Source organism: Rhinolophus ferrumequinum, chromosome 12 (assembly GCF_004115265.2).
Source record: "Rhinolophus ferrumequinum isolate MPI-CBG mRhiFer1 chromosome 12, mRhiFer1_v1.p, whole genome shotgun sequence".
NCBI lineage: Eukaryota > Metazoa > Chordata > Mammalia > Chiroptera > Rhinolophidae > Rhinolophus > Rhinolophus ferrumequinum.
Window position 1 is genome coordinate 82,490,576 of NC_046295.1, and position 13,338 is coordinate 82,503,913.

Here is a 13,338-nt window from a genome sequence, read left to right on the forward strand (position 1 = left end):
ACTTCAAGGGGGCAGACGGCCTTTTGCAGCTTCGTGGCTGCAGCGGCCTGAGGCTGCTGGAGCTGGGGATGCAGGCCCCTCCTCTTCTGCCCCACAGCCCCACCTGTCCAGGACACCCCCACCCCTTCCTGCCCACCTCCAAAAGCCAGCTCTGACCAGGAACTGCCCTGCCCACCCTGGCCATGGCTACCTGGTCGGTTGGGTCCAAATCCCCCACAGGCCCTCCCCCCAGGCACTGCAGAAGGTTCATGCCCCAAGTCCCAAATCTGCACTAGGCTCGCCGAGTCCAGCTCAGCTCAGGTTTCAGTTTGCAGTGATGCCAGGCTGGACTTGGGGCCTCTCCCAGCATCCCCTCTGAGCTTTGTCCCTGCCCAGGGACAACTCCCCCAGGCCAGGGTACTGTCTGGTCTGTCCCTGCTGGGCTTCAGCACCAGCCGACACCCCAGGCGCCCCAGTCAAGCCTGTGGAGTGACTAGGTCGGTTGGACCCCATGGTCAGCTGTGCAGGGTCTGCCAGCTCTCTCTCTCTCTCTCTCTCTCTCTCTCTCTCTCTCTCTCTCTCTCACACACACACACACACACACACACTCACACAGCCAGTTGCCACCAGATCAACTCCTGTCATTCTTTAGGACAAAGCACCCCCTCTCTATCGAACAGATGACCCTGGGGCAAATGCTGCCTGCACAGCTCTCCATCCAGGGGGTGCGGTGGAGGGGACTGTTTAGGGCAGGCCTCCAGTGTCAGCTGCCAGCAGCGCCCCCCCACACACGGGCCCCTCCCCCTATGGGGCCCAGGAGCCAGGCCAGGGGCTCAGGCTCCATCCTGAGACCACACAATGGGGGCTGTGTCTCTGGCCAACAGCACAGCCCAGACCAAAGTGGGAGGGGCAGCAGGGCCTCGCTGCACCCGTCACACACCCTTATTCTGTACGTCGGGGTGCAGGCGGAGGTTTGCTACTGACAGACTCCCAGCTAGGCCCCCTGAAGGTTCAGCAGCCAGGAGGCCACAGGGTTTTACAGAGGGCTGGGGGTGCTGGGATGCTTTCATCCCTCCAAGTCAGGAGGTGGGGGCATCGGGCCCATTGCAGGGGGCCAGGCCTGCCTCTGGGAGCTGCGCCATAATTGGTCCTCCTTAGCACTGACACCTGCACGGCTCGGCAGAGTCCAGCACCCCTCAGAGGTCTTGTGCCCGCATGAGCAGGGCCCAGGGCATCACCCTGTGGAACATTCTAACCGGGCCTAGAGTGACCAAGCAGGCATGCAGCCCTGGGCAGGGCACCCCGTCATCCCTGATGAGTGTGGGGTGCAGAGATCAGACCGCTGCCATCACCCATGAATCTGCCTGGAGGCAGGTGTCTTTTTAGGCAGGCACACACCCACCTGGCTGGCTGGCTCTGCAGCCCCAACCCCAATGCAATCCACTGGACCCCAATGCATGGGGTGGGCCGGTGGGGGACAGAATCCTACCCATGACACAGCCTGGTCTCCAGCCATGCTGCCCCCTGAGCACCCAGGCCATGGCAATGGGGTGGTGAAGCCAGCATTGGGAGGGAAGCTCCTGGCAGCCCCCTCCACACACCTGCTGTGCCAGGAGGCCCAACTGCCAGGAGAGCGCAGCTGGAGAAGCTGCTGGTCTCTCACACCCTGTCTGGTACTGGGGTTGGGGGACCATCCGGCAGGTCGCTGCCCGTCCTGCACACTCACTGGTCTCCACGCTTTTGCTAGTCCCGGGCTCTCGGGCACGCTGGCAGTGGGAGGCCCCAGGGGTCCCCTGGGCCCTTTATCCTCCCGCCCCCACTCCCAAGCTCCCCTACCCCCTACATCCCCACGTATTTCCAACAGATATCCCTGGAACTCCCACCCTTGCACCCACACCCCCCAGAACCCCCAATCCCAGACCCTCACTCTCTCACTCCCACCCCCGCCACCTCGCAAGGAGGGCGCGTCCCCGCCACGTTGCGCGCCTGCAGCCGCCTTTGTTCCAGGCCGCCCGCCGCCTGCTGCCCGGCCGCCCACCGGGTCCCCGCTGCCCGCTGCCCCACGGTCCGCCCAGCCCACCTGGAGTAGAGGCGTCGGGCCGGGCCCGGCAGCTCGTCAGCGGCGGGCGGGGCTGGACCGGCCATGGGCCGGGGTCACCTAGGGCCGAGGCTGCGCACCCCTCGCTCGCGCCGCCCAGCGTCTGTCTCCTGTCCGCTGTCCTCTGTCCACTGTCCACTGTCCGTCCGCCTGTCTCCGCCAGCGGGAGGCGCCGAGGAAGTGATGTGCTTGGGGCGCCGCCCCTCCCGCCATGGCCGTGATGTCACCAGTCCCTCCTCCCTCCGCGCGGTGGGGGAGGGGAGGGGAGACGGAGGAGAGGAAGCTCGTGGGGGGCGGGTCACGGCGGGGGGAGGGGCGGGAGCCTGGTGCGGCTGGTATAGGGGCTGGTAGTGGTACGCCCGCGGACTCCCCAGGGTCGAGGGCAGGGACCTGGAGTTGGCATTGTTTCTGGGTCCTGGGTGGCAGTGCATCCCTGCTGGCCTCCCCACCCCCTTTTTTTCACCCCCCACGTGATGTTGTTTGAGGGCCCCCTGCCTTTGTTTGACAGGCACCCTTCTTGGTGGTCCTATGACCTTCTCCTCCAGTCCAACCCTTACTGGGTCACCCCTTCTCCAAACTGGTAGTGGGGTGTGGGCATTGGGGAGCTCCTCTGCCTAGTTTGGGGGGGCTGATCACAAACACGGTTCTGTCCCCCATGTGAATTTACAGGTCCGAGAGGAGTGAGTGGCCCTGGGGGCTGTCCACAGTGACGAGCCTCCTGACTGCTGTTCCTCACCACAGAGACCTGGGCTTGCCACGTCGCCCTCCCAACCTGGGTTTTATCTGTGAAGCAGCGTGGGTGACAGGGAAAAGGAAGACTGCAGGCAGAGTTGTTGGGCTGAGCCCACCCCAGGGGTGTCCCAGCCACCTCCTCCTCTGAATTCCGGGAGCGCTGATGGCCAGAGCTCCACCCGCCCGATATATACACTGCCCCAGGGCCACCTCCTGGCACAGGGGCCTCGCAGCAGGCCCATTCGGGTCTCACCTGGTTCTGTCCTGCTCCGCTTCTCAACCCCGGCCTTCCGGTGCAGCCAGGAGACTCCAAACCATGGAAAGTCGCTGTGACCTAGCGGACGAGACAAGTCCAGGAGCCAGCCAGAGAGGGGCTACTCTCCTCCGCAGCTTTCCAGCCCCTCCCAGGAGCCTTCGGGAAAATACCAAGGCCTTTAGCCAGACCCTCGGCAGAATGCAGCCCGCAGGACACTGGCTTCAGGCAAAGGAAGACAGATCGAAAATAAACACGAGATAAAAAAGGGCCCACTGGCCAGGCTCGTTTGTTTTTCCTACAGAAGAGAGGCAGCACGCAACGAGAACCATCTGTGCCCAGAGCCTGCGCCCGGCAGCTCGTCCCACGCACCCTCCCCCGATGACCACAGGAGCTGGGCAAGGCCTCACTCCTGGCCTTGGCTGTGGCTGCCAACTGGCCCTTGCAGGGTGGGTGGTACAGTACACTGAGGCTCCACCCTCATCTGTGGCAGCCCCAGGCCTGCCTCTTTGGGGCGCCCCCTGAGCTGACATCATTGTAAGGGCTGGGGCTTCGAGGGCCCCACCTATGCCAGGTCTGAGCTCAGTGACCCCAGGAAGCCACTGCTTCGAGCCTCCTACCTAAGATACCCTGTGTCTGCGGCCAGATGCCTGGTGCCAAGAAGGTCCCCATAAGTGATATGATGTGAATGGCAGAGTGAGGGAGAACTTCATGGCCCTGTGGCAGTCAACACAGGGAGACAGGAGCTGGGGTCCCTGGGCTGGAAGAGTCTCAACTTTATATCAGAGCTTCCTAGGAGAGGTGGAACCCTCTGGGAGTGCCGTGCAGTGAGCTGGCCAAGGGCTCAGGCTCTGAGTTAGGCCGAGCAGGACTGGAGGCTGCCCCTGCTCCCGCCACTGTGTGACCCAGCACAAGTTGCTTTCCCTCTCTGAGCCTTAGTTCTGCTACCTGAACACAGGGTTCAGCAGCACTGTCCTCCAGGGGCTGTGAAGGATCATGAGTTCTGGACGGTGCTGGTCACTGTACCTGGCACACAGCAAGAGTTCGGGGAATGCCAACTGTTGGGACCATGCTGCCCCTGCAATAGCCCCTGGCCCTGCTGGGCCCCGGCAGGCAGCCCTGGCTGGATGGGGGAATATCCCTGCCACATTGCAAGAAGGTGTGTCTTCTCCCATCCAGAGACCCGACCGTCTCCCAGCAAAATAACTCACAAAGGAAGGTAGACCACGACAAAGGCAAGCATCAGGTGACAGGCCCAACATGTGTTGCCTAGTCCTGAGAATGATCACACCTCTGGTCCACGTGGAGCAGGCGGCTCCTGGGTGACAGGTCTATGAAAGGGGGAGCTCCCGGGGACACCAACCCTCCAGCTTTACTGCCTCCCACTGGCCTCCCATCCGGCCCCCCATTTGCTCCGCTTACCCTCCCCAGCTGCTCCTCCCTGCCCTGGCCTCTGGGGGGACTGCTGCCCTTGCACACCTGAGCACCTGGTTCGTTATAGTCCGTCTTGTCAATTCTCCCCATGACACCTCGTGCACCAGCCAGAGAGAGTGCTCCCACGGGGGCCAGGAGCAGCCCCTTCCATCCATCTCGATGAGACTCTTCCCCAAAGGAGCAACAGGAAAGAAAAACAACTTCCCCTCCAGACGCATCCTTCTGGCCCCAGTCAGCAGGGAGGGGAGGGGCTGAGGGGCGGATGCTATGGGCAGTGCAGGCAGCGATGCTGGGCCTGGTCCTGGGGGCATCACCCCTCCGTCCCACCCACTGCAGTCGGAGCGCCAAGGGTTTCTGCCAGCACACCCTTGGCAGTCAGCAGTGCCACCCCTACCTGCGGGCACCTGCCACGTGCCATCACTCAGCACTCCCCGGCATGCCGCCTCATCGGCACACCCTTCCCTTCCTACAGACCAGAGGACAGAGCACTGATGCCCCAGGTCACCGGGCTGAGTCACAGGGCAGCTGAGGGCAAGCCCTGGTTTCCTGACTCGCCCCTTCCTGGAGCTGTGTCCTGGACAGGCCTGGCGGGAGATGTGAAAAAGAATATGCAGTCCAACCACCGTTTCCAATAAACTCGTTATTCTGAGAAAGAACTCCTTCTGCACAGTTTGGGGGAGCATGTGCCCCCCCCATTGCCCTGAGGCCCCATGGCATCACCCACAGCCATTCCTCTCCTTGGGGGCCTCCAAGTCCTTGGAAAGCTGAGGCCATAGGTGCCGATGGGTGCACAGGCACGTGCTGCAGGGAGCCCAGAAAGAAATGGTCTGTCCACCCTATAGGGCCCCGAGCACGTCACTGGGTGGTGACACATGCCCAGGAAATAGCTGCACTCCGCGTGAGGTTAGACAGCACACATGTCATCGAATGACCTGGCCACGCAGCATTCCTGGGACACTTGCTGGATGCTGCCAGCATTCCTGGGGCACTTGCTGGCCGCTGCTGGCTCTGTCACCCAGTTTATGTTCCCAGGGCCTGTGGGAAGAAGGCAGGGCACAGCAGGGCGGTCTGTAGGGGCTCGCCTTTGGCTTATGTGACCCAAACTCCTGCCTCCAGGCCTGGCGGGCGAGTGTCACTGTGAGTGCTAGAGAGAGACAGAAAGACAGACAGACAGAGAGGGAGAGAGACAGAGAGAGAGGGGAGAGCAAGACAGAGGGGCTGGCTCAGGCCCAGCTCAGCTGCTCACAAGCTGGGACCCGGCCTTCTCTGGGCCTCTTACAAATGGAAGTCTGGTAAAGAGGCCTTGCTGTGAAGCCCTTGGCGTGGGCCGGACCCGAGCAGACACTTCGCGGGGGAGAGAACTTCTCCTTCTGCACAGACTGGGGAGCATGTGCCCCCATTGCCCTGAGGCCCCCACGGCATCACCCACAGCCCTGAGACCTGAGCCCGCACTGACCCCTCCAACCAGCTCTGGGTAGATGGGGGCGGCCTCCACTGGGTCCTGTGCGTGGGGCCAATGGGTGGGCGTTTCCCGCCCCTCTGGCACAGGTGTTCCCTTTGGAAGCAAGATCAGAAGGAACCCAGGTGCCTCTGGAGCCACCAGGCTGAGGGACTGGCCCACTGGCTGGGAACCTGGGAAAGTAACCAGAAGGGGAGGAAGCCCCCCTGAGCCCTGGCCCCTGGAGCAGGAGCCTCTGCCCTTCGGTAACCCCTCCTCTGCCCGTCGTCTTTCCCACTGGCCTTGGCCACTGAGCTCACCTTCACCCCCTGGGTGCTCACTACCTGCGTGCCACCTGTCATGCCTGGCGTGTGGTCAGAGCCTAGAAGACACCTATCCCTGTGGGACACACACCCCCCCCCACTGGCGCCCCCTAACCAACCTGTGCCTGCCCCTCTGATGGAGGCCTGGCTCCTAAATGCCCAAGCACTGCCAGGTGTGGAGGAGGCAGGCCCCAGCCCCCCTTCCCCTGCCCTCAGACTGTCACTTCCTAGCCACACCCTGGGCAGCCAGACAGGCTGGAGGGGGTAGGTGCCAGCCCCGAGTCTGGGGCTGGGGCTGCAGGGGTAAAGAACCAGGATGGAGGAGTGCTCGGGCACGTGTGGCCATTTCACTGCGAGGATGTGCCCAGAGAAGATGGCAGGCAGGGTGCCATGCTCAGGCTTGCCTGGCCCTGGGAAGCAGTGTGGGGAACCTTAGAGGGCGCAGGACGGGGGCAGCGTTGGGAGGTGGCCAGCTGTCCGGGACACAGTGGGACCTGCAGAAACCTCCCACACCCCACATTAGCACACCCCTTCCCAGAGACAGCAAGACCCATGCCTGGACTAGCGGGCGGCAGTGGGCATTTGGCTGCTGGGGTGGGCGTGAGGCATGAGGCAGGCATGTGGCAGCCCAGAGGAGCTGGGGTCCCCTCAGTGGGGCCCCTGTCTGTCTGTCCATGCAGCAGTGACCAAGAGGAAGGAAAGCAGGAGAGTGGAGGTGGGGGCGGCACTCCCCACTGGCCCCCAGCCCACCCCCACACACAGGTCTCTCCCCTGAGCCTGTGCCCAGTGGTTCCCAGCCCCGCAGCTGATGGTTGCCATGGGAACCCCCCTCCTCCTCCAGGCCGGCTTTGCATTAGAATCAGCCGGTAGCCTCTGGCCGGGCCTCCGAGCCTCAGCAGGGGCTGAACGCAGCACGTGGGTGGGGGGACGCACCACTGGAGTTTTCACAGTGGCCCTGGGATGCAGAGAGTCGGCCCTTTCCCTAATTCTGGAATCACCTGGTCAGTCCAACGGGAAGCGGGAGGGACCCTGGGGTCCTGTACATAGTTTGCAAGCTCCCCTTGGTGTGGGGCCTATGTCTGACCCCAGTAATCTGGGGCGATGACTGAGGTGTGCCGGAGAGAGCAGCCTTGGTGTAGCAAAGCAGGTGTCCTCGGCAGGCCAAACCGAGCCCTTAATCTGAAACCGACAGCGTCTGATCCCAGTGATACAGGTTAGTTAGCATGTCCTCAGGTACACAGGGAGGTCCCTGGTGGAATAAACAAAGACAGCCATATCCTAAAACTCCAGGTTTTGAAATCACTCCTTTGCTCCAGGACATAATGTACCAAGGCCTTGAGGTTAATCATAAAATTCCTTTTGGCCTGACAAACGGAGCTGATCTGATAGATAAGACTGGGTCATTTTGCTAATTCCTTTAGGAGGGACAAGCAGAACAAACCTGGTAGACGAATTTTATTAGAAGGCGCCAGTTTCCTTCCTCAAACAACTCCCCTTCCCCAAACAGGCAAGGGAAGGTATAAAAGGAAGAGCTTTTGCCTCAGTCATGGGCCACCCCCATTGGGGACCCCCTCCGCTCGGGAGCTCTGACTCTTTGCTTTCAATAAACTATCCTCTTTTAAAAACTCTTTGCCTCTCCGGGGTCCGTGTTTCCATTCTTCAGTCTCACGAGACCCGATCCCGGCCCACACCCAGAAACTGCCGGCAGATCCAACATCACCTACATCATTTGGCGGCTCAGAGGGAAAGTGTCCCTCCATCCCCAGCATTCCTCTCCGTGGGCTAAGCCCTCCCCCTTCAAACTGTAAAGTCCCCAGGTGGGCATTTCCCAAAGGAGCCTGTGTCCGCAGCCAGCCGCCAGCCGCGGGGAAGTTGCAGGAAGGAAGGAGAAAAGGAGCCAGGGCCTCCCTCCCCAGACACAGGACCTCAGGGACCTGCACTTTCAGGGTTCCTCCCTCTCCCTGCAGGACGAGTCAAAGCTCAGAGCCAGGCAGATTCAGAAATTAGGGAAAGACCCCACTGTGAGCTGGGGAAAACGCCCTCCTTTTGACCTAGAGGGGCTGGGGATGGCTGCAGGAGCCTGGTTTTAATGTAGAGCCTGCGGCTGGAGGGGGGTCCTGAGCGGTTGGGAGCACTGGAATCAGGAGGTCCAGAGGCTGGTCTGGCCCACGGAGAGTAGGGTGCCCCGAGGGGCGTTTGCACCCCCAATGCCCAGCGCCCGTCCTTCCCACTCCACCCCTACGCAGGAGAGTAGAAGACGCCCTGGGTCAGACCGGCTCTGAAGGTTTGGAGTCCACAAGCCCGCCCCTCCCTCGGAGTGACCAGCTTGATCTTGGCCCCTTGGTCACGGGTCAGGTCCTCCCTGTGTGGACACCAAGGCAGTTATTTTTCCGAAGGCGTGTGTCTTGGCTCGGGCTACGCAACCAAACCCCACTGACCTGGCGGCTTAAACAACAGACATTTATTTCTCACAACTCTGGAGGCTGGATGTCCAAGGTCAAGGTACAGGCTGATTAGCTTTCAGAGGGGGACTTTCTGGCTTGTAGATGGCCACCTTCTTGCTGTGTCCCCCCCATGGCCTTTCTTCCCCCCCCCCCACCGTGAGCTCTCTCCAGGCTCCTCTTATAAGGACACTAATCCTTTCGGACCAGGACCCCACCCTTGTGACCTCATTTAATCTTAATTACTTCTTACTCCAAATGCAGCCTCACTGACAAAGCGGCCAGGAGTGTTGTTTCAAAACACAGAGACGTGTTTGCATTGGCGCATTTCCGTTTAACAAAGAAAAAACACTCATTTGTTTTGATTTGTGATGCGTTTTGGATCTGAAATCTCCATCTCAGAACTCCAGGTTGAGGCAGGCAGGCAGGCTCCCGGCCCTTCCCTCTGCACAGGCTGGTGTCCCCACTCAGGGTGGCCACTGGACAGAGGAACGGGCACCCACAGGCATGAGGGTGGGCACAGCTGAGTCTGGACGGCAAATGTCGCCCCCTTCCGCCGAGCATGGGGGTCTTCTGTGCCGTCTGAGGTGGGCAGTGTTCCAGAAACTCTCAGGGAGGGATTCTGGCTCCTTTGCAGGCTCCAGTCTCCATGCCTCCACGTGGGCCAAGTGCACTTCTACCTGTTTCTCTGACATCCAGGGACAAAGTAACCTGTACCCCAGGACCAGCACACACCCGACCTATCCAACTTCAGGTGCCAGGTATCTCCCGGCTGCGGTGGCTGAGGCAGGTGGGCAGTACACAGCTGCACTACACCTGCCAACTGGTATAGTGCTGGAGTCACCTCTCTGGGGTCACCTCTCCAGAGCCTCTGGCCCAGGGACACAGCTGCTTCCACTGTGGCCTTGCTTGGAGGGCTCAGCTGTGCTCTGGTGGGGCCTTGCCAGGTGCCCTGTGCCCCTGGGACAGTGTCTGACTGCTGCCCCTCACCACCTCCAGGGGGCAGGCGAACTCGAGTATTCAGGCGACCAGGCTGCTCTGAGTCAGTCCCCAAACCCGTATTCCCTGAACATCACTAAGAGTTTCTTGGCAAAAGACTGTTTTTCTAGAGTTTTTTGTGTTTTGTTTTGTTTTTTTTGGTGGGGGAAGGGAACAATTCTGGGGGTGGTGTGGCAGAAGGAGAGGCCGGAGGAACCCCCTGCAGCACCCCTGGTAATGGGGCTGGCTCCCCGGCGGCCGTTATGGGGAGAGGGCGCCCCCTGCTGGCATCCCCGCATCTCGATTTAAGCTGTGCTGGGAGAACCGTGGATTTCAGCAGGTTGCCTGCACCCCCCACTGGACTCCTAGGGGCAGCACACCTGCCTCCCCTGCACGTTGATGGGCTCCTCTAGTTGAAACACTAGTAGAATGGCCGCGGAACAGCGTGCAGATCCCAAGCCCAGCGCCGGCGACCCTCCTGTGCCCCCTGCCCCGTGCCCCATCAACTCCAAGGACACCAAGGGCTTCGCCAGTTTGAGGGTTTGAGTTTGGTGTAACTAGACCTCGTAGGGGCTCTGCTGCCTGTCTCCTCCAACCTCTGGCCACCTGGCTGGCACCTCAGTGCTGTCTTGAGGTCTAGAGGGTGAAGTGCCCCAGGTGACACCCCCCGAAACCATCTCAGGAGGGCTCCCTCCAGCCTCCCTGGCTCCTGACCGCCAGAGACCGAGGTGGGTGGTGGGAGTGCCCTGGGGACAAGGGAGAAAGCGGGGCAGTGGCTGGGAGGGGGCCGGCAGCCCAGCAAGGACTCCTGGGGACTGGGCTCTGGACCGCATCCGAGACACCCCCTGCCTTGACCTCCACTGCCATGGGGCTCAGTGGGGAGGAATGCCGCAGGTGTGTGCCCCGTGCCCAGGTGAGGCCCCAGCCTCCACAGAGCCGGCCTGGAGGAGGAGCTCGTGCGGATTTACACCTGGGTTTCTCTGGCAACGTCAGGGCGGGCTTCTGTCCCAGCCTCCTGGCCTGTCTCCCGAGTGCCTGGAACACGCGCGGCGCCTGGGGCCCTGTGCTCTGCTCCTGGCGGAGCTGTGAGCCATGGCTGCTGCCTGGCACCCTCCCACAGACTGGGAGGCCTGGAGCCTTCCAGCTGGTGAGTAAGGGCTGGGGAAGGGCCTGCCTCTGAGCCTGCCCCAGGCACCTGGGTGGAGGGCAGGAAACACCAGCAGGGTGGTGGATAGGGGTGGGGGCAACAGGTGCTTCGGGAGGGTGGCTTAGCTTTTACTCCTTCAAAGGACTTGGCTGGGTGTAACCTAGCTACCTCTCCTGCGTGCTGCTACCCTGGGAAGGGGTCTTCTCATCTGGGGGTTCCCTCTGAGGGCTTGGGGCCTCCTCAGGGGCAATGTCTGGCTTCCCCTGAGAGAGAGAGATGGCAACCGGCCCTACCCACTGGGCAGCCCTGCCTCTGGGCTCAGGTCCAGCTGCGGGCAGCACTAGATTATCATCTAATGAACCCTGCCTCAGTTTCCCCACCTGTAAAATGGGGATAAACACTGCCGCAGGCCCTGAATGGGACTGATGGCTCTGTATTTGGTCCCACCTGGCAGGGCCATTACTGACAATAGCACCAGTCAGCATGGACCCCCTGTAGCTAACTCCTTAGGCAAAGGGCCTGGGTCGTCCTTCTGAAAGACTCCCGACAAGGAGGGAGTTAGAGGTTGGAGCAACAGGACACCCTCAGCCCTACTCCCCAGAAGCCATGCCCCTAGTGACTGTTCTGAGCCCTTGAGGACGGTTTTGATCCCCAGGACGGGGTATCTGTATCCATAGTCTCCTTTCCCGGGCTTGCCAGGGTCCATGGCTGTGTCACTGCTCTGGGTGCCCCTAGTTTGGGGGAGGTGCTGCCGAGGGCAGGTCTCTGCAGTGTGTGTAACCGTGGGCAAGGTGACAGAGCCTTCCTCATGGGCTGTGGTGAGGAAGGAGCTCCAGGTCGCTCCAGGTTGCCCAGGGAACGTGCTGGGCATGAGCCTGGCCTTGGCGGGGTGCCCTTGGTGGGGGCCGGCTCAGAAAGTGTGGCTGGAAGGCTGGGACCAGACCTGGGCAGGGGTGCAGGGAGGTGACAGGGCCGGGGGCCTTGAGGGAGCAGGCCTGGCGGGGCGGGCACTCCCTGCTGCCCTCTCTGTTGGCATGGCTGTAAGTCTCCCCTTGGCACGAGTGGCTCTGGGCTCCATGGGCGGGATGGCGGTGCTGGGTTTCTCTGGGCTGCTGCATCACAGTTCTTCCTTGTTTGACGAGGTGGGTTGCAAGAGCTGGCGCCGAGAATCTAAGCTGCGGGCAGCTGTGCCTTCGTTTCCTGCGTGTTGCCACCTCTGACTGTGGAGCCCGCTGCTCTATGGCCCGGCCATTGTCCTGGGTGTTTGCTCTGTTGTCAGCACTGCCATCTGGCTTCCCCAGCGGCACTCTCCTCCCAACCTCCAACCGTCTTCCCAGATCACTGGTTGTGGTGTCACCTCGTTCCTGCCCTTGCATCTGCCACCTCTCTGTGGCTCAAGTCCCCTTGGGGCCAACCAGTCCCAAGGAGCCAGTCAGCCTCCTTGGGGAGCGGCTGGTGGAGATGGTGTGGCTGTCGGAGCACAGCAGGCAGCGGAGGCTGTGGGGGACGCTACCCCAACCTGACCCCCACTTGAAGCCTGCTGGCAGCTTGGGCGGGCCTGTGCTTCTTGCCCCCATCTGCAGAACCTGGTGTGTGTACGTGTGCACGCGTGTGTGCTCGTGTGTGCTGTATGTTGTGACTGTTGTGTGGTGTGTATCAGAGGGACAGCACGTGCTTTTGTGCTGTAGGGTCCAATGTGCCCAGGTGCTGTCATTTGCATGTCACTTCCCCAGATGTGACCTGAGCCTGTGTCAGCCTCCGGAGAGCGTCTGTTTAGATCCTTGAGCCCCTGTGTCCTCTCCGGCCGCCGCTGCGTGGCCTGTTGCAGCTAGAGATTCTAACCGGGATGCAGGGAGACTTTGGGGATGGCTTCCTCAGGGCTGGACCTGAGCAGGTGGCCGTTGGGCACCATGCCAGAGTATAGACCTGTGCCAGCTGTTGTTTTCACCCCGTTCCATGTGGTCTGAGGGCCCTGGGCCCCGGAGGCAGTGGGCGTGGCAGGCCCTTCTCACTCCTTTCCGCTGACTCTGTCCCCAGCCTGCTCAGGCCTCCTCAGGGCTTGCTTCTCTAGGGACCAGGCGGTGAGAAGTAAACAGTGTGGCTAATTAGAGTAGAGCGCTGCCAGCTTCCAGAAGGAAGCCATCCCCACCCTGCCAGCCAGCCCAGCCAGCCCAGGCCGCTGGCCAGGAAGGCACTGTGTTCCTCACAGGCCCCCTGGGCGAGGGGCGGACCCTGATGAGTCACCACTTCTGTGCAGGGCCTGGTGGTCTGAGGGCAGAGGTGCCAGGTTTCTTAGTCTGTGCCAGGCCCCAGGGTGAGCACTTTGTGTTCTGTGCGTCTCTGACCCTCGGAAAAGCCCTACCGAGTGAGGAGCAGGGCTGAATGACATGCCCAAGGGCACTAGCGGGCACCCCCCCTTGTCTGGGAACGGAGACCTCCACCACTGTGCCCGCCATGCGGGGCAGGGGATGGGGCTTCGCTCTCCCACCAGCCCCTCCCGGCCAAATGCTCACCC

At 61.7% G+C, this 13,338-nt stretch overlaps 1 protein-coding gene across 2 annotated transcripts in view; it reads right to left on the reverse strand.

Annotated features, from left to right (window-relative positions):
• The window catches only part of GPSM1 (G protein signaling modulator 1), a 28,168-nt gene extending 24,699 nt beyond the window's left edge, over nt 1-3,469 (reverse strand). The window contains exon 1 of one of the 2 annotated variants that reach the window (XM_033123073.1): nt 3,063-3,469. Coding sequence is in view for 1 of the 2 variants with exons in the window: in XM_033123072.1 (XP_032978963.1) it covers nt 2,060-2,124 (65 nt within the window). In the remaining variant the exon portion in view is untranslated. Of the gene's footprint in view, nt 1-2,059; nt 2,262-3,062 lie in introns of those variants that run through there. The other variant, XM_033123072.1, reaches the window with a different exon arrangement.
• Between the last annotated feature and the right edge of the window lie 9,869 nt (nt 3,470-13,338).